General features: G+C 51.4%; 1 protein-coding gene across 1 annotated transcript in view; it reads right to left on the reverse strand.

Annotated features, from left to right (window-relative positions):
• The window catches only part of GRIK3 (glutamate receptor, ionotropic, kainate 3), a 67404-nt gene that overhangs the window by 11847 nt on the left and 32059 nt on the right, over nt 1-23498 (reverse strand). The window contains exons 9-13 of the mRNA XM_010160692.1: nt 21856-21963; nt 18088-18201; nt 13437-13640; nt 6037-6260; nt 232-350 (exon numbers count right to left, since the gene is read on the reverse strand). Coding sequence (XP_010158994.1) covers nt 232-350; nt 6037-6260; nt 13437-13640; nt 18088-18201; nt 21856-21963 — 769 coding nt within the window. The remainder of the gene's footprint in view (nt 1-231; nt 351-6036; nt 6261-13436; nt 13641-18087; nt 18202-21855; nt 21964-23498) is intronic.

The raw sequence follows: 23498 nt of genomic DNA on the forward strand, positions 1-23498 counted from the left end.
CGGAGCACCAGCAGCGGGTCCCGGGAGGTGCTGCAGGAGAGCTGCCTCCCCTCTCGCACACCTCGCTGCTTCCCAGCCGGCAGCTGGTGCCGACACGCGCTTCTGTGCCTGTTGGGGTGTTTTATCTTGCTCCTGTCGCAAGCAAAGTACATTTTAAATTTAAATATCCACGACAAAGGGTCTGTGGTGGAGAACCGGCCGTGGGGGGTGTGGGGGGAGGCAGTGCCCTACCTTGCTGCATCAGCGCTCCCATCCCAAACCAGAAGCTGTTCAATAGGGTGAAGTTATTCTCCACGATGTCTGATCCGGGGTTGCAGGGATGAGCATCGTACCACTCGTATGGGCTGAACCTACGGTGACACATAGAAAGCGAGAGCTTGTTAGTTGGGATGTAACATGACAAGATCCTAAAGGGAGAGGAAACAAAGAGCCTTAATTCATTTTGTGTTGCTGCCCACACCTGCTGACTCCTTTGGTTGTGGGGTTTATTAAAGCAAAAGACACTTCAGCCAAGACTTTCAGGAGTGACCAGCATGGCTCAGAGCCCCGTGTCCTGCTTTGCTGACAGCAAGGAAACCTGGGAAGCCAGGTCCTTCTGTGGTATCTCAGGCTGCTTCCCCAAAGCCTTCAGTCCTTTGGATCATCTCTGCAACGCTGCACCATGGGACAGCAACTGGAGCACGTGGCTATGGGATGGGATGTGGTGCAGACATGCAACCTTGAGCCCTGTATGGTACAGTTCTAAAACATGGGAAAAATGGCATTTCTCCATCAACTGAGGGGAGATGCTGCGGTGGTTCTGCAGCAGTAGCTGGGACAAACTGCAGTATTTCAGGGTACACCTCTGCTGGTGCACATGGGAGTTGGGGTGGGATTGAGCCAGGTGAGAAGCAGAACTTCCCACCGTCCCAACAAGCAGGAATCCTGCATGGTCAGGGCACCCTCCTGACCGTGGCAATTGGTGTTGGTTCAGCGTGGACTCCTGCGACCCTCGGCCTGTTGCAGGTGGTGGGAGAACACTCATGCCCCATGGGCACCTATTTCCATGGACACCCTGTAGTTCTTGGCAATCTTCTATGATCATCTCTCTGCAAATCCTGCCTGGCATTGGTAGACAAGCACTGCTGAGAACATAGCTCCTTCAGCCAGGAGCTGGGGAGGATGCTCAACAGGAGACACGCTAGTATTTTTAGAGCTGTTTGTTTACATTCTCTAAGAGTCCCAAATTTTGCTGAGATTAAATTAAAAACATAATTGGTATAATTGCTTTTGAACCAGGCATTAATTATCACCTCAGCTTCCCTCTGAAATCCCTGTAGCTTCACAGCAGCCCTTTCTCAAAGGCCAGCCCACAGTTCGTATGAGGAGCTGTTTCACTCTGTACTCCTCCGCCAGGCACGCAGGGACCCAAGGAGACGTCTCGTTGCTTAGTTTGAGAGAGCTGGATGTGTTTGGAGGAAAGGGCCACCGCTCTCGCCCAGGTGCCCCCCGGCACAACTCCCCAAGCCGACAGCTACCCCCGCCTCTGCTCTGCGCAGTTGTGCCCTGAGACCCCTCGGAGCCCAGTGTGGGGGTGTCCCGCAGCACGGGGCCGCGGTCCCCAGGCACATGAACCAAGCGGGGTGAGTCAGGGGAGGGAACACCCCATCACGGGGCACGGACTTGGTGCAACACACAAGACTTGCAGTTTTAGAAAAGTTCATTCTAGGTGCATCTCATCCCACTTTTTGCTTCTGTTTTCCATATGCAAGATACAGGGTAGCGACCTCTCCTTCCCCCCACCCTTTTATCTTGCCTTTCTGCGGCGGGGGCTGTTGCCCGCTCGGGGTTTGCAGAGAGCAGAACCAGAGCCCTCGCTCAGGCTGCACCCTGACAGTCCTGCTGGTTCGGCCGGGTGATGGCTGCGCCTTTCTTACTGCCCACCCCCCTCTGCTTTGTTAAATATGAGAAAATCAGAAAGGAAAAAAGAATCAGGCTGAATTCAGACCTGGCTTTATATGCTGCCTGTTCCTTTAAACGTGCTGGAAATTTATGCCAGAGGTGCATAAAGGATGGCGACTAAGCCCTTTCTTTCGAATAAAGCCAGAGTTCAGGAATTAGATGAAAACTTTCTTGCGCTGCCAATGAAAGAATAGGGACCCGAAAGGGAACGGGTGAGATGAAATGAGCCTGACAAGATGGCACACTGCACAGCTTTAAGGATCTGAGTGAAAACCTACTGGTGCTGCTCAAATGACAGAGAAATATTCAGAAAACTGCAAAGCAGCGAGAGTCTCTCATGCTTGAAAAGCGAGTGGGACCATTAGCTGGGACCATCCTTCATTAATGAAGGAAGGAGCGAGGAGAGCTTGTTGACCCCATACAGCTGGAGCCATAATAGATGGGGGTGCTCAGGATTCCCCGTGGGCTGGGGCTGGCTTCCCTCTTCCTTGGGTGCGGAATGGGGCCTGAGGAATATTTCATCAAAACCAGTGATTCTTTTCTTGTCTCATCTTGGCCTTTTTGGCAGGGAAACGGGAGCATTTCAGAGGAAGTTTAAAGATCGAACACAAAATACTTTTGAGTCTAAATTGCATCTCAAGAGAAATTTCTTATGGATGACCCAGTCTTCATTCCAATTAAGATGAATATTAAACCCACTCATCCTGTGGGTACCCGAAGGTGATTAGCTGTATTTTGAAGGCCTTGTGAGTCTGTGGATGGGTGGCAATTGAAATCAGCCAGCTGCACCAGAGTCACCGGACAAATTACCCCCACGAAGCCTTATAAATTGCTGGTGTTGATAGCTCTTTGGGGGCTGGGGCGGTTTGGAGCAGAGGCACCATCAATAACTAAGGAAGACTGATTAAAAAAGGAGGTGGATCAAATACCTCCTTTGCCAGGCTCTAGATAGTTCCTAAGTTGATTTTAAGTGGCATTGACCTATGATTATAGCATCAGTAGGGGACTCCGGTGCCTTAGTTCGGGAGACTCATGTCTTTGAATTAAGGCTTCGCTGTTTTGACTGTGGTTTTCTCCTGAGAATTGAATTTTGGAGGCCTTGCTGGGGTCAGAAGCAGATATTGTTTCCAGTACTTCTGAATGCAGTAAATATTTCCCCCATGAAATCTTTTGCTCTTCATCTCTATGTGTTAAAAAGATAATTCCTGCAGAACCTTAATTACACCGAATACTTGGTGTTCTTTGAAATTATAGGAAGACAGAAAAAATGTCAGGAGCAAAAATTGTGAAAAAGAAACGGTAATTGCAATATTTTATAGGTTCAATTTCAGCCAAAAAACAGCCTGATAGGGAAAAGCCGTTGTACTGCATCATAACTGCTATGATGTAGAGAGATGGTGATGCTCATTTCGGGGCATTTCAGAAGAAGAACAGAGAGGAAAGCGCAGTTCTTTGGGTTTTCATCCCTCAGTGCCAGCCACAACGCCCAGCACAGCAAGGGGTCCTGACCCTCTTGTTCATCCTGCAAGGGGTGTCACAACAGACACTCTGTTCTCGAGGGCGACAGCCACAAGTTCGGGCACACGCTGGGCCTGGGTTAGCCCTGATCTGCGCCTCCTGGGCAGTGAGGGTATGGGGCTGGTACCTCGTCAGGGTGTCTGGGTACCAAAGGAGTACCAAAAGGCATTTAGGTACCAAAGGGCATTTAGATATTCCTGTCTGTACAACGAGGCACCTAGGGTGTTCTCACATGGGGGCCTGTCCTAGCCTTTCCTTCAACCTTCCTCAGGGTTTACTACAATGAATTTCATGTGCAGGTACAATTTGCACATTTAACATGCTTTGAAAGTGGGATCTGGACAATTTGGGCTGGATTTGGCCATCATAGGAGTCGGAAAAAATAAACTCATGGATGTAAAATTGTATTTGAATGGTCACTGCAAGCTGCATGAGCTGGCTAATATTTTATGGGGGCAGAGCCCATCCACCTATGTTCTGCATGGCTAACGGAGACATTAAGTGAAAGAGTTCTATCAGTCATCGCAGTGCTCTTTTTTTCTGTATTACCTTGGGTTCATTTTCCCAGATGGGTATCTTTCCCTGCTGAAAGTGCCTGGTTCCTCTCTGGCACAAAGCAAACTGCTGAGGTCCTTGTCCTGCCCCGCCAGAGCCCGCAACAGCCTTCCCAGGGGTGGCATCGGGGCAGGATGAAGCCAACAGCGGTGCTTTGCCACCCTGTCCCCAGCTGGGCTCTGCAGGGCAGAGGTGGCTGGGGCATGGAGCAACGATTTCACGGCCTGTTGTGAAAAGGCATCGTGTGAACACGTGCTCCCATTTCTGAGTGTCGTGTACACTCCTGCTCTCCGAAACGAGCTGCGAGGCTGTTTTCCTGGTTTGCTGTTTGTACCACGCTACGAGAGCCCGGGCCCGTGCTCCCCAGCGCACACGCTGCAAACAGCCGGCAAAGCCGCCAGCTCCTGGGGAACCTGGGGGAAGTGCCTGGGAACCTGGCGTGTCTCCATTCGGTAGAGCAGCAGTGCAGAGGCTAGGGAGGAGAGTGCTTGGGGTTGAAATCTTGATCCTGGAGGGCCTTGTGTGTCCTCTCGAGCTCCGCACCTCTGCAGAGGAGGGATCGGGCGATGTAGCTGCTTCGCCATCCCAGATGGTTTGGAGCACTAATGCTGCCTGCTAAGCCGAGTTTGCTTTGACAACTGCTGTTACGTGTAATTAGGATATTACAGAGTAAACTCAGGAAATCATCTCTAAACGCCTCCGTGGACCTGAGGGATGTTGAAAATTGCCGATTTGTTGTAACATGAGGGTTAATGGATTCTGGTTGCTGCAGTTCCGTATTTAATCTTTACTCTGACTATCTGATTGATGTCAGTGGATTAGACAGAAGCTGGTTTCTGAAGGATGCTCTGAGGAGAGCGCAGCAGCCCTTGGGGGAAGGGGGTCGACCCGAGTCCCACTCCAAGGTGTGGGTGTCTGCAGGGAGGTTTCTCAAGGCACCGCTGGCATAACTTGAACTGGAGGGAATGAAAAATGAGTGTCTAAGTGCAGATTGTGCTTGGGGAACTTCCCTGGGCATGGTGTTTGTGCAAAGTATTTAAATATCCAGAGGGGGCTGCGCCTGGCTGGGGAGGGCAGGTGCCTGGCAGGAGGGGGGCAAGTGCTTTGATTTGGTTTGAAAAGGTGGAATTGCGTGTTGAGAGCAGCCCTGGACTGTGTGTGTCATCAAAGACCCTGTGAAATTAATAACACATGCAAATATATGCAAATTTGACTGCTTTTAAATATAGAGGTTTTAAACATGCTAATTAGATGCATATTAATTTTGTAAACAGACACATTGTCTGATCCATAGCAACGGGTTCTCCATTCTTTTGATATAGGGAAGGGTTTATGGGAGCTTTGCTGGTGAGGGTTCAGAGACAGGAGCTGAACGCAGTGTGGGACGTGGGAGCTTTGTGTCAGGACACGGCGGAGAAGGTGGGTGAGAAGTGACCAAACGGGAACATGAATGGTGAGGAATGATACAGTGCGGGAAAATTTCCCTTCGTTGCACCAGGGAGGTGCTGGTGAAATGCAACGGCAACAGAATTTCCCAAATTGTAAAAGAAAGCGCGTTTTAAAAATTCTTTTGTGCTGGAAGTCTACTAAATCTGTGGAACTGGCTGCCCTGATAGACAAAAGAGGCTTAGAGGTTTATGTTAATAAAGCAAACAAACAAGCACTTGGTATGGTAAAGCAGTACAAAGGATCTAACACCGGCTGGAGCTACGGGAAGGAAACAAATTTCCCTGTGGATAGCTCATCTCTAATGTTTGCCATGGGGTTTGCATCACCCCTACAGCCACTCTGGGATACGGGCCCAGAAGAGAACAGGGCTCGGGGGTCTGGCATTTGTGAGCAGCCCCACACCAGGCAACCAGCCTGCCCGTGGATAACGGACCAAAAGTAATCACAGTGGGTGGTTAGGTCCCTGCGATACACCAGGTAGCAAAGCACATCAGAGCGGGTGGCGGGGTCTTGTCGCGTGACAGCAGATGTGGCCTGATGGCAGCCGGGTGGGGTGGCGCCAGCGTCCCTTACCTGGCTATGACAAACAGCACGCAGCTGACCCCCAGGTAGGCGAGGAGGATGTACATCCAAATGTCAGGAGACAGGGGGTTGAGGAAGGAGAACACGCTGGGGTTGGTCCCGTTGGGCTTCCGGTACAAGATGCTGACCCCCAGCGTCATAAAGGGCTTGGAGAAGTCTATCGCCTTCTCCCGCACGTGGGTGATGGTGAGAGGAGCAACGGCCAGGTCAGCTTTCTGTGCACAGCAGAGACACGGAGGGAGAGGGAAAGAAGCATGAGAAACCGCGCCGTTTCCATCCCCTCAGAACCGCTCACACTACAGTATTGGCCCAAAAACCCCCCAAAGCGCCGCCCTGGGGTTCCCCCCTCCCTTTGCATATGAGGTGAGTCTGCGCCGTGCCTCTGCCAGAGTGTCCTTTGGCCATGCGTGTGGCTGCAAGCCCTGCTGGGGAATTGCTGCTGCTAATTAACGGTGGGCTTCACATCTCCTCATGCTGCAACTGCTGAGCTGCACGAGGAACTTAGCTGAGTGCGTTCTTCATCCTGGCTTCTTGGAGCAATGATTGTGTTTGCTATTTCTGTTATTTAATAATTCCTACGCTAGATTCGGTGAGCAGCCACATACAACTTCTTTCTGGTTCATTCAGGTTCCTAAAAACCCTGTAAGTCAGTACATGCACGGCTACCCCAGTGCCTTGCTGGGGGCTGCACATCTCTCTCCTGGTACCACTGATGTGGAGGACACGCAGGCGCACAAATCACGTGTGTGAAGTTGAGCAGTACTCCCCCCGCCACGTGCCTAGCGTACCCGCACGAGATTTATTTAACATCTGGTTCTGCACATTAAAATTCTGAATTAACCCTGAGTGATAATTACCTAGAGATATAGTGGATTTGTCATTACTTGCAAACTTTAAATCAGTACTAGCTGTCTCGCTGGGACATGCTTTACTCCAACAGAAACTGTTGGTTCCCTGATGAAACCGGTGAAGATCTCTGGCCTGTGTTGGGGAGGACGGTCAGAACAATCATCTCTGTTGACCTTTCTCTGATGGAAGTCAGTGGAATATTGTGAAATACAGGAATCTGGGCCTTCTTCTGTAAGAAAGTTTCTACATGACCTCTTAACCGTTACATACATGTGTGTGTGTATGAAAGGGTCTCCTCTCCAAAGAATGTAGCTTTAGAGGTCCTGAACGGAAGCGTTTCAGGAATTCTATACCAAGGGAAAAAACATGAAAGAATCTGTTCCCAATGATCCCTTTGGTGCCATCGGTGGTGATGCTGATGGAAACTGAAGGACAGGGTGTCTTAGGAGGGGACAGGGCTGGTCAAGTTCTGCATCTGAGGAGCAGAGTCAGCATCTCTGGATGCCCAGCAGCTTTGGGGCTCGGCTGCCCTCCCCACGCTTGAGAATTGTGGCTTATTGGTCTCCAAAGTCACAAGGCAGAAATGGAGAAACAAATGCAGCGTTTTAGCTCCTCCGTCACTTCTGTGTGGGTGTCCTGACTCAACAGGGAAAGCCGATGGAGACACTGAAGGATTTGGCTACGGATTTTTCTGAAGGAGGAAACAAATGAGCAGCTCCGTGGTCAGTGCTCACCGGGAACTGCCTGCAGGATCCTCGGCCACATTTGTCAAAACACTATCGCTGAATAACAGCTCAGAGTTTACCTCAGAAAATGAAGAGGGAAATCTGCATGGATGCCCAAGGATCAAACCGCTTTTAGCGCAGAAATAAAATTTTACGGTGTCATTTCAGCAGCTGCTGTGATGTGATGGCAGCCCCGCGTCCTTGGCAGCAAATGTCAGGCGCGGGCAGAGCGGCGCCTGTGTTGGGGGCCCAGCCTGGTGTGCTGGCCTCAGCTGTTAAAGGCAGCGCGGGGCTGCACTTCCATAGCCTTTTTACCAATGCAGATTTTTCTGAAGGTGGCCTCTAATTAAGGGTTTGCTGACTGAGAGGATCTAAATCAAAACCCACCAAGGGTGAAGCTTTCATTTGTCATGCTCTGACATTACAAACCGGGAAGTCAATTATCGGGCCCTGACTGCTTCCTTCCCTCAGCCCCAACTTTTATGCTGTTGCACAGTAAGATGGTTTTTATTAAAAATGAGGAATTATAGCAAGTGCCAGTGGCTTAAAGGCCCTTATCCAGCAAAACCACTTAAGCACACGCTTCTGTTTTACTGGAGCTTGCACGCCCTTCCAAGTCTTATGTATGTTCTTAAGTGTTCTGCTGAATTGAGGCCAAAAAGATGAATTTTGCCAAGGCAACTACGCACCAAATGCAGACATTTCTCTAACACACCTTGGAGGGTTCAGATCTCCTTATCCACCCAGTGTACAGCGTTTTCACCTGGGTGGAACTGATGTGAGTTCACCGGGCGTTCAGGGGACGAAGGATTGTATTCTCTGCAGAGATATTTGGCTGTTATCAGAAAACGTTAAGTCTTATCTTCAAGTTCTCAGTTATCGTAGGAATGTGACCGGCAGGACACAACAGCTCTTGCACAGCCATGGCCAGGGTGGCAATCCTGCAGCATCCCACCTCCACCGGAGGAAAGCTGCGTGTGATGGCCAGTCACGGCAGAGCCCACAAACACCATAAGCCCCAAGATAAATATTTATTCAAGAAAATAAGGTGTCTCTGTGCTTATTTTGCCAATCGGAGCTAGGTATTTACATAAACTAATTGTCTGTGTGTTGCCTAAGAGACAGGTAAATAGTGCATATTTTACTTATTTAGTTGTTATTCAGGTGTCTGTCTGGCAGCATCGACACTTTATCCCTCTGCCAGCGCTGAGGCTTAGTGCTTTTCTGCTCCTCTGCTCCCACCACCCTGCCTCAGGTCCCATCTCTGCTCCTGCCATGCCACGCTCCAGCACCCTGTCCCCATGCCGCATGCTGGCCCTGCTCCTGTCTGTCTCCATCGTTCCCTGCGGTGGAGCCAGCGCCCAAGCATCCTCGGGCACAGACATCCCAGAGCGCTGGGGAACGAGGCTCAGACGAGTCTGTCTTGCAGGGCTTGCAGAGAGAGGGGCTGCTGCTGCCTTAGCAGGTGGCCAAGCTCTGCTGAGCACCCTGCTGAGCACCTCATGCCCCTGGCCCTCCCCTTGGCTGGCCAGGGGTAGGAGGACACTCAGCGTGAGAAGTGATGCTTGGGGAGGGTGAGGTTGTGCCCGGCAGCATCCCAGGCAGACCCCAACCTGACACCAAGTGTAGGGATCGGTGTTCACTGACTCCTGCTCTAATGGCTGCTCACACAATTTCAGTCCTAATTTAGACACAGTTTCTGTCAATGAGTTTATTTCCTGTCGGGGTGAGTTAAGAACAGATGTCGGCAGGACAAAACTAGCTGTAAGCTGAAGAGGAGCAGTGAGGGCCATGTAGTCCTGTTGGGCCTCTTGTAATCAATCCTTTGGGAAGTTTCTTGGGGAGGGAACTACCATTAGTAGTTCCTAAGGGATGTCAAAGGCTGTAGGATCCCTGTGAGAAGGGCTGTGTTTTTACAGGCAAGCCCTATCCCACGGGTTCCTGGCAGGTGAGCGAGCCGGGGGAGGGAAAGCAGGTCCAGGGAGACCTGGAGAAGCAGAGACCTCAGGGTTCCCCGAGGTCTACACTTTGGTACACTCCCTTCACCTGGATCGCTGAATCTGATAAATATGAATCCAGCCCATTAACGATCCTGAGCACAGAAGGAGAAAGTGCAGCTAGCTGGTTGGCTTATTTCCATCTCCTCCCTAACGCTGAGTTCTGCACTGCATAAACAAGAGACACTTCAGCCAACAAAATTAGTTTTTTCCTATTCCTGGCCCAGTGGCTTCCAAATGAATCCCCAGCTCACGGCATCTGAAATAAACATCCACCGGTGCAGGCACGTTAATGGGAACGTGGCAATGTGGTGCAATATGTATTTCTGCCAGAATTTACTGTCAATAAATGCCCATTTATTGTGAAAGTGTTAAATCAACTGTCATAAATCGTCCCTAAGGATAGATATTACATCTTCTCTATAGTTACCGTTGGCAGGGATTTCCATTAGAAACCCTATTATTTTTCGTACCTTTTTTATTCCCACACGAAGTTGCAGATTGAATGGAAATTTGATATGCACTGTCTCCGCAGAAGACAAGTTTTATTTGTGAACAAGTTTGTGCAAAATGTCCAGAACAACTCATTCTGCAGGTTTTATGTGATTCTGCCCACAAACAATAGGGAAGATTTGCAGGCATTATTTTGCCAGCCAACCAGAATGTGGATGGGCTGCAAAGCGTGGTGTAGTTTTGTTTGTATCAATAATGATTTCTATGAATAAACACCCAGAACAGTTGGCTGCTGCTGAAAGGAGGAGATTTGGCGGTTGCCAGGTTCCCTGTTTATTATGGGTGGGAGACATGGGAGCTTCTCTGTGTCACCTGGGTACCCCAAACTTCCCCAGGGGCGAGAGCGAGTTCAGCTTTCATGGTCCATCTGCTTGAGGCTCCTCTGCGAGAGTGGCCAGGGAGAGTGACAGCAAACAACCAGCTGTTGGGAGGAAAGAGCCTAGTTCTCCAGGGAATGGGCTAAACTCCCCCAAACCAGGGATTTCTGTGATGGAAGACGAGCAGCAGATGAAAGGCAGGGGGGCAGGGCGTTTTGCAGCTAACCACACCAGGCTGTCTTCTCCAGACTGGCTAGGGGAGACCTGGAAGATGGGGTCATGCTGTGAGCTGCTCCCGCTGCTGTTGCTTTTCCTGTTTGTGCTTAAGGCCAAACGAGAAACAAAGCGATTTTACAAAGGATCACAGCCTAAGGCATTGCTGCCTGTGGCCAGGCATGCCTGGATCAGAGAGGATGGGGGCAGGAGGATGATGCGTGACTCCAAAAGAAGCCAGGAGGGCTGAGTGTGTAAACAGCCCATCCTCCCTCGCACGCTCTGTGATTCACACCTTTGTGTGATGGGCCTTGGAACACGGGCGTTACACACCAACCTGCGCTACCCTGCCCAGTACCGGCTCCCAGCTCCTCCCTGGCTGGATTTATCATCCCTGCAGCCGGCTGCCCTGCATGGTGGGCTGCCCCATGCTTTGCCCAGCTCCTTCTGATGGAATTTCAGCCTCGGATCAGGCTATTCCTGGTATATCTGCGGTTCCCATGGCCCCCAGGCCTTCCAAGTGATAACAATCACTATTTCAGCCTCTTGTTTCACCTCAGGAGCACCCTCTGCCCAGGGCACAAAATCCTACCTGCTTTATCACAAAATGCTACCTGCTTTACGCTCCCACCTGAATGATCCCAATTCTTTTATGAGAAGGAGACACTGAATGTGGAGGAAAGCCAGCCCAGATATCAAACTCACAGTGTGGGCAGCCCTGTTTTCATCACTACAACTTTGTTTGAATGCTGTCGCCAACACTTTTCCTACTAGGTGTGAAATAAGTTTGAACTTTCCCATTGCAGAGTGCCGATCAGTTGTTCCCTTCCCCACACGATCCGAAGACGCTTTGCTGCTGAGGAAGGGCCCCATCTGGTTGCAGTTTCACTTTTTAATGCTTTACATAAACACTGCTATAAAAAGCAATGACATGCAGATAAAGAAAATAATGGCTTCGTACGGGGTTTGGGCAATGGTTATAAATTGCTCGGAAGCCCGCACCCAGCCACGCCTGTTGGAAGGCAGAGCTCCCACCTGATGCCACAGTAAAACTTGGAAGAAGAGGGGATTTGGTCCTTTCCTGTCGCTGTGTGTTAATCTGATTTTTACATAGTTAGCCAACGCATACTTCAGTGCAGGTTGACCCTGAATTTTGTGTTACTTAATGAGGTTGTCCCCCACCCCTTCTTCTCAGTGTGTCTCTTCTAGGTGGCCACACACAGTTTTGGGGATGGCTGAAAGCCTCCTGAGAGCCCTCTAGCACCCTGCAGGACATTGGAAGTGCCCTGGTTGGGACTAAATGATGGTCTGGCTTCTATTCCCTCTATTTTATTTCCTGCTTTGGAGCATTTACTTCTTCCTTGCCCTGCACTACAGGTGCCGTGCGGTGAGAGCCACAAACTGCTCTGGCAGTGGTGCAGGATGGCAGGAGGCCATGTCCCGGGGCCGGGCTGTGTCACACACGTCACTCGGAGTGGCAGAGCACGAGCCTCTTCCGCTGGGACGCAGACTGTCACTTGTCTAACTTAAGGCTCTCGCTTAAGAGACTCTGAAATCTGTATTTTGAGCTGTGTGAAGTTTTCTGGAAACAAACCCACAAAGGCAGGTTTGCACAGCCTGTGGCATGTTCCCCCGTGAGACACAGCGTCCTGCTCCCCCAAGGGCTGTCTTTGCTTTCCCTTCCCACACTTCCCACTTCTCCAGAGTGAGCCACCTGAGAACTTTAATCACCACTCTCTTCGCAAAGTGACTAAGCATCACTTTGTCCCTATAAGGGACAATCATTATCATCTGCATTTTACAGATGGAGCAAGTATTGCACAAAAGCAACTTGTCCAATGTCATTTAGGGCAGACAAGCCTAAACTGGGAACTCCGCCTACATCCCTGAGCCCGGCTCCCCAGCCTCACCGCCAGACAATGCTCTGCTCACAGCGAAGCTCATTTACTGAAGTGACTCACCCAGCAAATACCGTCCTCTCACATGAACCGTTAGAGCATCACAGCTGCCACGTACGTGGCATTATTTTTGTCTCTTTTCTGCTTAGGCAATGTTTTAAAAATACAGCCAGGAACTTGAGAGGTGCTCCAAGGGCTGCACCACTTGAGCAGGCTGCTCAGGAGGAGAGCTCTAGGACTGCTCAGGCTGCTGCCTGTGCTGCGGAGACCATAGATTAATTTTGTCCTGATCTTTCCTTCCAGAGACCTTTTCTGGGATTCAGAAATTCATAAAAACACCAGCTCTTCTCACCTCCCTACCTGGGCTTCTGGGATCACAGGATGTGCCGGAGGCAAAATATCTAATTAGGAAACTGAGCAACCTCTAGCCACGAGTTGAGGTTTCAGACGAGGTGACTTTTTGGTGGCTGTGAGAGTAAAAGCTGCCACACCAGTTTCACTGGTGTTTAATGGGCTTTTAGAAGTGGCAGTGGAAGGAAAAGCACAGCTGCTCTGTTGCAGGGGGAGCTCTGTCCCAGGAGATTTTAGAAAAGAGCTGCGTTTATAAAAAAAATACTCTAAAGTGTCCCCTGCACACCTGCTCTTGCAGTCTGGCTGCATTCAGCAGGGCTGTCTGGGACGTTTCAGGGCCCTGAGCCACGCAGTGTCATGCCCTGGCCCATGTTTGCCAGGGGCAGAGCAGCAGCATCCTCAGGAGCTTGCTGTGGGTATCCAGAGCCAGCGAGCAGCAGGCTCCCATCCCACCCCATGCGGAAAGCCCCGGGAACAGCCTGGGCACAGCCGCCCCTCTGCAGCCCCGGCTGCCCGCGCCTCACTCACGTGGTCGATGAGCTCCTTGATCATGCCGTTCCACTGCCCCTTCTCATCCTGCGCCCCGTACTTCCCGTCCTCCACCAGCCGGATCTCGTAGGTGAAGCCCAGGATGATGGCCAGCTCCTTCAGGAGGTCGATGCAGTATCCCTCAAAGCGGTCATTCCCAAACAGGGCCGTGTCGGACTTACGGAACATGACAAAGGGCTCTTCCTGCACATGGGAAGACAAAGGGGGCCGGTAAGGCCAAGGGTCCCGGTAAGGCCGACTGCTGGCCCTGAGGGTCAGCCAGAGCCACGCGGCACAGGCTCTTCAGGCAGGGCTGGCACCGTGACATGTTGGGAATAAATTAACTTTGCACAGCACATCAGCTAATTAGCAACCTTGTTTACCCCACAAAATTTAATTTTCTCTCTTCTGAGCAGCCAACTGTTTCCTACTTGGTAGGTTTTCAGGGAGAAAAGTTACTATTTCATGCTCTGGAAATGAAGATACTTGAGAAATCATAAAAGGGGGAGGACAGGTTCAACCCCAGTCCCACACAGCAGAGATGCAGCCGACACACAGCGCAGTACCTGTTGTCGGTTGCAGTGGCAGCAAGCAAGAGGCTGGTGGGTCAAACAGAGGGTGAGGGACCCGTCCGTGGCTGGTGGCCAGCCAAAAATGTTCCCCAGGTCAGGTCACTTTCCCCTCTGCCGGCACTAGCTGATGGGACAAGGGGCCCTACTGCTGCCCGGAGAGCTTCTGCCGTCTGCTCTGGTTATGGCTGCCCTGGGGAGGTTGGGCAGCATCTTTAATCACAGCAGGCACCAGCACAACCAAAAAATAACTCATAAAGTGCTTTACAGCAGGATTTGCCCTACGGATCCCTCTTTAGCGGGGGCTGGCAGGGGAGTCAGCAAACACACGGCAAACTGCAGAGCCCTTCCGTGAGTACCAGGCTTGGGCAGCCACCAAGGACAAGGGACACTGGGCAGCCCGAGGGAGAGAACATGCAGGGGACAGATGGAAATGGCAAAAGCTGGAAGGTGGCAGGAAAAAGCTGGAAGGCAAGGGGAGGAGGAGATACCAACCACGGCTAACACATGGCTGGAGCTGGAGGTATCTGCAAGGCTGCTGTCCTTGCCGGCGGGGTGGCCGGGGGGCCGTTTGCCCCTGCCAGGCGAGCCCCTTTGCTGGACTCCCCACCGTATCGCTGGGGGATGGGGGCGTGAAGACTCGGGAGGGAAGGCCTGGAGTCCTGGTTAGAGTACTAGAGCCCGGTTTGGTGGAGAGCCCTGCCCCAGGTGGGTTCCCTAAGGGGCTTCAGCACCCAGAGCGTCGCTGTGCCCGCCTGGAGCCCTCGTCTCCCAGCACGACCTGCCCACCCTCACCTCTGCCGTGGGAGACCTCTGCCACCCCCAGGGCGGGCAGGAGGTGCCTGCTCAGCCTGAAAGCGGGACAGGGAGGGGACGAGCGCGCACGGAGCTCGGTTTGCAGAATTACACAGCGAAATGGGTAGCATCATGCCTGTAGAGTTTAGTTTGGCACATGTGGCTCGGTTAAATCCTGCTCTCCCTGGCCTCCTCCTCAGCTTGCTTCTCAGGAATTAGTGCTTTGTTTGTGAATCAGCTGAATCTATGGATCTTGATATAAATACACCAGCTCCAGAGCAGCCATAAAGCACTATTAATTTTGGGAAGCGCTGTAGGGATTACATACATATTTAACAGCCGAAGCACTGAACATTAGGACGCCACTCGCTTCAGTAATGTATCTTCAGGTCTCAAACATTTCCTAGGGGGTAATTCTGAACTCTGTGAACCACTTATTCACGGACTATTTCACAATTTATTACTGAAAATGGCCAGACATCCAATTCACAAGCTCTCTCGGTTTGCTAATCGATTTCTCAGTGAAGGTGCCCTCAATTTCATAACTTCACAGTTCCCATATTGCTTGGGGAGAGTGGCGCTGGCTGCTGGGGTAATATTTCTCTTCCAACAAGTCACTGCAATATGAGCAAAAGGGGAAAAAATAACCTTTCATGCTTTTTCTTTTAAAGGCTCCTCCTGTGGCTTTTCTACAATCATTTATACCAGTGCAAAAGTACAAAGGGGTGTTGCAAATGCAAATAAAATTCAGGGTTGTATATTCTTTTGTAGAATCCAGTATATGAAAATGCAGTTATTGCAGAATGTGAGTCTAAGCACATCTCCTCCTCCTGCGGGCAAGGGAGCTGCAGGACAGCTGGGGTTTGGAGGTAGATACCCCATGGCACGTGTGCAGGCCCAAGGAATGGCATGCAGAATGCAAGTCTAAGCACATCTCCTCCTGCGGGCAAGGGAGCTGCAGGACAGCTGGGGTTTGGAGGTAGATACCCCATGGCACGTGTGCAGGCCCAAGGAATGGCACAGCTAATAGGAACTGATGTCACCCTTTTACATTACGTAATTGGTACATGCTTGCGGAGTACAAGAGGAAAATGCTGCCCAAAAAAGCATGTCAAAGGCAGATGGCTGACAAGTCTCCTCCTGGCCCCATCAATTTAGATTATGCTGTGGTCTTGGAGGTACAGGGTTTGTCACACTGGACCAGACATTTGCACAACTCTGGCCATGTATCTAACCCTGACAAGATGGATCTTCTCTGGTTTTCCTCAGTCCTGGGACTCCACCGATATTCCAGTCCCGAACTGCTGCCTCGGCAGCCCTCCTCCAGCTCTGCTGCTGGCCCTCTAGCCTTATCCCTAGTGCTACCCCAGGAATTTTCCCTGGTGTGCCGCACACAGTAATAAAGAGAATGTGGGGGGGAAGAGAAGTAATTATATAACTTCTGGTGAGTTTTATCCAGCCACAATTTCCTTAGAGCTGATCCTGAGCTTCCACCTGGGAATGACGATGTGATGTGTTATTCATGTTACCCTGAAGATTTGCATTTCCCATGTACAGGCACTGGCAGCGCTTTAGGTTACCGTGCTAAAATGAGCTCGGCCTGGCATGGTGTGTCTCTCCTTTTAGCTTAAACGCTCCCTAAATTCTGCTTTCTGAACACACCAAGAACACTCAAATGCAACGGGGAGGGGAAAGCGAGCAAACTGTGTGTATCATGCCTGAGTGCACGCAGAGTGCTGCAAGGGTCTCAGCAGAAGCAGTGTTACAGTCTGATGCATGTTGAACTGTTAGAGTGCCTTTTGCTCCGTCATTTCTCTGCTCCTCCTGCGGTAAGCCCTGATGCGACAACACATTTCGGTAACCGTAGCCAGCGGGGAACCATTGCTGCCGCCACCCCTGGAAATGTGCGTGGCACGGGAACACTGCCCCGCACCGACTCCCCCGTGCACGGCCTTTTGCGTCTGGCGGGATGGCATGGTAGAAAACTTTCGGACTGGAAGGGAAGGAGCTTTTCCAGTCTGCCCTGCTTGCTGAGACATGAAATCAGTGTGTTACTGAGCACAGTCAGTGAGCGAAGCCTGTACCTGACACCTGGAGAGAGGGACTTTGATGACAATGTTTTGTGGGAACCAGTATTATGTGATAACTGGGAAGTTCATTAGAAGGGGTGGTTAATTTGCAAGGAAAGCTGCAGCTGCATCTGTATTTGGCTCACATTCTGCCTGCTCCACTCTGCTAAGCTCGTGTGGTAGAAGACCTTTGATTCCAACCCTTCTGCCCTGGACCGGGCGTTTCCTTTCTCTGTTCTCTGGGCACTTTCTTGGTCCTGTTCCTTCTGTGATACAACCCCGGTGCTCTGTCAGCTGCCCTTTTGGGAAGGCTGAGGGTTCCCACTGCTCTGGCCTGGGGAATGAATCCCGTGGCCGGCAGGACTTTGCCATCTCTACCTTTGTGCTCCCTGAAAATGGGGAACACAAAAGAGCCAGGACATTCCATAGGCGACACTGTTGTTCATGCCCAACTGTGGGTCGGCTGTCCAAGGGGGATTTTCCTTCCTGGTGACGTGCCATGAGCCAGTGCTGTGTAATACAGCCATATAGAAACCAATGCCACTAGTCATAATTCATTAGATAGTAAATAAAAATTCATTCTGATCTGATGCCTGCCGTCAAATCCAATAGCGGACGTGGGAACAAAATGCAGTGTGACAGTTGGAAGCGGAGCAGCCGTGGTTTGCTGGGTAAAGGCATTACTCTTAGCTAGTTTATCAAATGTGAACGTAAGAGGGGAAGGAAACACGATTCTCACTGCTGAGCCAGAGGCTCCGGCTGTTCTCAGCATTTTCTTCCCTAACAAGAACACTCCTACCCCAGGGCAGTGCCAGCTGCTGCCCAGGCGCTGGTGGTGAATGGGAGCTTTCCCGGAGCTCAGCACAGCCACCTCCCGCGCCCTCAGCACGTAGAGAGGGCAGGGACCGGGGACCTGGCCGGGCAGCTGCGGTGGAGGAGCTCAGCCGGCGTGAGTTCCTTGGGTTGGGAACGTGCGTGGCTCCAGGTGACCCATGCCGCGCGGTCTGCCACATGCGGGCTGGCAGCCGCAGGTCCCCTCTGCACATGGGCATTGCGGTGCCCTGCTGAGCCCAGCCCGCATGCCGGGGCTCTCCGTGCCCTTGCTCGGCTTTCCAGAGGGACTAGCAGACCTCTACTGGGACGCTGTGAATTTTCAGGGATATCGGATATCCCTGACATTGGTGGGTGGAGGAAAAAGTCGGGCTTGCAGTCTCCTACCAGGACAGTGGTGACAATCAGAGATCTGTTGCTCAGCGAGTCTGTGACATTGGGCCCTCGTCCCTTGGAAATTTCTGTGATGTTCAAGCCGTCAGAAGGGCTCCACGCTCCAACCTGGAACGAAGCAGACGGATGCATGAACACCTGGCTTTCGTTACTCACTTGCTCTTAGCATCCTACTGGCCTGGAAAACGAGGCTGGCTTCTTTCATCTACAGCAAACAGAAGCAAAGCTGAAATCACCATCTTGAATCACCAAAATGTTTGTATTAACCCCTCAGTTGCAGGTGTATACTGAGCAACCCTTCGCTGCTCTCTGATGCAGGTGCATGAAAGATGAGGATGGCCGGAATTTAGGGGCTGAGCAAACAATTTGCGATGATACTGCGTAGAGCAAACAATCAAACCGCACTGAAGAGTCAACTCTGGGCAAGGATAAAGCAGAACAAAAGAAAAAAAACCCCAACCACCAAAAATGAGGCCATTTTCTTTCTTTTTTATTTTCCGACCAATTTGTTTTGATGGAGAAAATGAAAACCAACGTGAGCAGCTCTGCAGACCCCTGGTAGGGACTGTTTCTGTCCTCTGCACCATGGCAAACTAGACGGAGCTTTCTAACAGGTCCCCTTGGAAGGGCCCTGGTCTCCCCTTCAGGGAACCCACCGCAACGGGAGGTCTCGGTCCTGGTAGCAAACCTGGAGGAGGGAACGGCTGCAGACTCGCTCGGGCACGGGCACACGCAGCTACACTCATCAATTCGAGGTGCTCTGTTTTTCTCAAACTGTCAATTTTAATAAATTACTCGACTTCGAACAAGTCTATTGACCCAGAAATAGCAAAGCATGTCCCTATTTAAGAGAAGTCATCTGGGCAACTCTAAGCCTGTTAACCTGATCTCCGCGGTGCAGGGGAGGCTTTAGAACAAACTTTGAAGGCAAGGCTGGCTAAAGGACTGTGACGGCGAGATAAAATGTCAGGAAAGCTGGAGGAATATGGGATTGCTGCCAAGAAATGGAGCAGGGAGGCCGTACAGCCAGCCTGAGAGTGAGAAAAACCAAAACCCCACGTGGAATTGGGAACAGAACGATCCATCTGTAGGGTCAAACTGAGAGACGGGACTCAGAGAGAAACCAAAGGCAGACAGCTCAAACCCACTTGGGAGCCAGGAACTTCCCATGTTTTATTTATTGCTGTTTTAAAGATTCTTCAACCTCTTCAGCAGTCCAAGGAGAGAACTTGGTTTTACTGCATCCTCAAAAAGAGACTTTGTAATGAGCAACGCTGCCTGGCAAAAAAATGTCATAAATTCTAGAAGAGTTTCCATGAACTTTGTGAAAGGCTCTAAATATTTCAGGTAAAACCTAAGCAATCTCCCATCCCTCCCTTCGATCACACGATGCTGCAATGTCAAAAGGTTGTTATTGTGCAGGGGAAGAGAGAAGGAAGTCTGAGGCCCCTGCCAGCAGCGCTGCAGGCTCAGTTGAGTGTGCCTTGCTGCATTTTCTTTAAGAAATTAACTACGTGGCACTTAAGACTGAATTAATCAGTTTAAAATATTAAAGAAGGAAAGAAAAAGGAAAAAAAAAGTGCATTAAGAGAACTGCGCAAGTCAGATAGTCAAACTATGTGTAATTAGGTTTAGTTAATACTCCCGTAATCCCTGGAACATCCAGGAGGTATAAGGATCAGGAGTTCAATCCTAAAGCTCAACAAACATAAGCTGTTATACATAATGCACAGTCCGGACGGGATTTGTTTGTAGTTGGGCGTTTTGTTATTGCAGATTAACTATTGACAGAAACCCAGCTTCAACAGAGATTTGACATCGATACTTTAAAACCCTCTAGGGCTGACAAGAAGCTTTCAAAAAAATAACAACGGGACTGTGAAATCTCTGAATTGCTGGAGATGGAAGTGGAACGGCACTGCGGAGTATGCAGCCAGGTTTGGCGGCTTCCTATGGGCTTCATGTGACACACCAGACAGCTACTCTCCCCTACACCTGGGGCTGGCAGATGCTGCGGTTGTACTTAAACATCCGGATTCACGTGGTGTCCCAACACTCGCCCATTTTACTCTGCCGACACAGCTCTCCAACAGTCCGTCGGTGCCACTGTGCTCCAAAAAGACGTGATGGGTTTTTTTCTAGTTTAGACTCTATAGCAGAATATTTCGTGAAGAAAAGAAGTCAAGCCGTGAGGAACATCCCCTGCTTGGTTCCTGTGAGAAGGTGGCGTCTTCTCCAGCTCCCCTCCTGCCTCCTCCCTGCACGGACTCGGCTGATCGCAGCCCAGACTGAAGGTCACGGGGTTTATTTGAAATGTTTTCTTTATTCTGTATTTGACACCAAAAAATACCCACTTGGAGAGCGCTGTGGTGACCTTGAGAATTTGTACACTGCTGCTGGGGTGTGAAAGCGTGGCAACAATTTATTTTAAAGCAAAGGAAGACCAAACTGTTAAAAAGGGGGATGGGGAAGTCAAGCTGTTTGGTCCCAGGGAGTTTCACTGCGCAGGATCCAGCCCCTCCAAACCAGGGGGGTTGGTCAAACTGCTGCCTCCCGCTGCCGGGGACCCCGTGTGATTAACGGTGGGGGAGGTCATCTGCGCGCCTCGGGTGCTGGCTGCACGGCTTAGTGAAAACCCTCTCTCTGCTCCGGGCTGGCGTTTCCTGCGGCACCAGAGCCTGTCTCCATGCCCAAAGGCTGCAGGACTCGGCGCTCATCTGAGCGGCGCCTAGGGCATGCCCAGCAGCGGGCTCTGCTCAAGAAAGGGATTTGCTGCCCATCAGCCGACTCTCTCCTGTACATCTGCAGGAGCAGGGGCTCAGAATCACGGACAGGAGGGGTCAGGCTCTGGGAGCCCTGGGTGGGCTGGCGTGCTGTTGGTTGGAGCCCAGCCTGGGCACTGCCCGCTGCTGTGCTGCCTGTCCCCTGGGCAGTGCTGTCTTCACTTAGGCCACTCGCTGCTCCCTTTTGTCTCAAACCAACTGATCTCACCTTGAAACCCATGTCCCAGGAGCTTTAATGCTTTGCAGATTGCCTTTTGGAGGGGTTCTAAGTAACTGAAGCAAAGGAAGTGAACACCATCACCTGCGAGTCAGGTTTGCACATCAGCGTTGTATTCCTGTGCCCAAAGATTTGCACCAGGACTTGGGGCTGCAGCCCTTGTGCCCTGTGACATCTGGGTCAGCAGGCAAACACAGCCCCTGAACACGACCCCGCTGGCCAGCCAGGCAAAACCACCTCTCCCTTTTTTCCTATTGTCCCTTAGACAACACAGAGAAGTCATAAACGAGAATACAGGCTGCATCCTTCTGCAGAGTCTGGGCTGTAGGAGCTGGGGCCATTTCCCATTGTGGGAAATCACACCCCAACGGTGCTTCCATGAGCTGTTGCCTCTTGGGAGGGGGAGAAGATCAACATTTTGTAAGCAAGCCCAGCGAGATGGGGGTGGGACAGGCTGTATTCCATCCCCCCTTGGCATGGGCAGGGAGAGGTTAACGGCTGCTCAGAAAGTTTCTTCTGCTTCCACTCTCCCACAAAGTGCCACAAGCACTCCTGCAGCTGCTGTGATCCCACACATGGTGCTGCGGGGCTAGTGAGTCACGGCTGAGGCATGGAAAAGGATCTGAGAAATCCCACAAAGTAAATACCCTTTTATGTAAAAAACAGAAAACACAGAGACAATACACGCACCAGCTATTTCTTCGGTTGCCCGAGTGTCAGAGTTAGACTAAGCTATCTGCAGATAAGTCAAAGCCTGCCTACCTTTTCGAGACCGTCTTCTTTGAGGCTGATGATATCCAAATCAAAATCCGTCCGTAAACCACTAGTTTTATTAAAGACAATTCGTCCCGTTAATCCTTCCCATTGGGCCTGTGGAAGGGAGAAAAAGTAGCAGGGCTGTTACTTGGTATCATAAATAATCTTTTGTCCTCCACTGTATGCTCTTTTAATTAGTCCTTATACTGGTTCTTTCTCCCCAAAGAGCATGATTAATTAATAATCCCCTCCGTCAGTGTTCAGGCTGCAGCCAGAGCTGGGGATTTTCTTAACTCTCTTGCAGCCCTTGCTACAATTTTTGTTCGCACCTTTGTGTTCACCAGCTGTTGCAGGACGTGATGAGTCAGTAGAAAACCCCTTGCATTTATCATGGCATCCTTGGGTGCTGCGCTTATCCTTGCGGTACTGATAAATGGGAGGGAGCCTGGGCTTGGGACAGCTCCAGCCAAGTGCATAAATAACCCGTTTTTTTTGCACAAACATGCTGATGCTTCTAAGGCGTGTGGAAGCTGAAGTGTCCTGAACACCTCCCTCCCTTCTTTCAGATGAAAGTGGAGCAGAAGATGCCAACAGCTTGTCCCCCCTAGCAGGCTCTGATGGTTTGAGACAGGCCAGGGGATCTGGTGGGTGCCTGCCGTGTCTGTACCCCCGCTTCAGTTTTTGGCAGTATAAGCCTGGGGCAGGTGCCCCGAGGGGGCTGGGGAACCTCCCTTCCCAGGAATACTCGGTGCTTGACTGGACGAGCCCTGCACAACCTGGTCTGACTTGGGAGCTGGTTCTGCTCTGAGCAGGAGCTGGGGGTATAGATGTCCGGGTTAGTTTCGGCTAAGATGCTGCTCTGATGCTGCTCGTCCCTACCGTGCGCTTAGCAGCACCACCGGAGTTAGTCTCTGATTAGGAGGCGAGAGAGCTGCAGGTTCCGGACACCAGCAGTGCTGGCGGAGGGCGGTGCCTGCTCTGCCCAGGGACAGTGCTAGGATGTGCCGCACGCAGCCGTCCCAAGGAGGATGTTCCCAAAAGAGTGCCAGGCTGCTGACATGGTTTACTGCTTTGCGGACGCATCTCAGCAGCGCAGAGCTGGGACTCGGGCTCTCTCCCCTGAGCAGTTCCGCCCGTGCACGCTCCTCGCTGATGAATGTGTTTCCTTTATGGGCGGGGGAGCTTGAAATAGCCCAGCGTGATAAAGGTGGCATAATGTATTCCCAGGGGGGAATGACTGGCACGTTTCCCATAAATACGCTTCTCTGGCTCTTCCTCGTTAGTTCCCAAGGAGTAATGACAGCCTCCTCCCAGCCTAGCCACCCGTGAGTTCTGGGGAAGGCTGTGCTCACCAGGCTCGTTTTGGCATGCGGGTGGTTTGCCGGTGGGACGCGCAGCCTGCAGAGTCCCCGGGGAAACGCGGAGCGTTCAACAGCCAGATGCTGAGCCCTCCACCTCCTGCGGGGCCAGACGGGTACACAGCATCACCGCGGGCCCTGATGGGCTCTGATCCTACTTTGTCAGCCCTGTCTCCACAGCTTCAACAGCCAGATGCTGAGCCCTGCACCTCCTCTGGGGCCAGACGGGTGCACAGCATCACCGCGGGCCCCGACGGGCTCTGATGCTACTTTGTCAGCCCTGTCTCCACA

This window comes from Eurypyga helias, unplaced genomic scaffold, assembly GCF_000690775.1.
Source record: "Eurypyga helias isolate BGI_N326 unplaced genomic scaffold, ASM69077v1 scaffold13431, whole genome shotgun sequence".
Lineage (NCBI taxonomy): Eukaryota > Metazoa > Chordata > Aves > Eurypygiformes > Eurypygidae > Eurypyga > Eurypyga helias.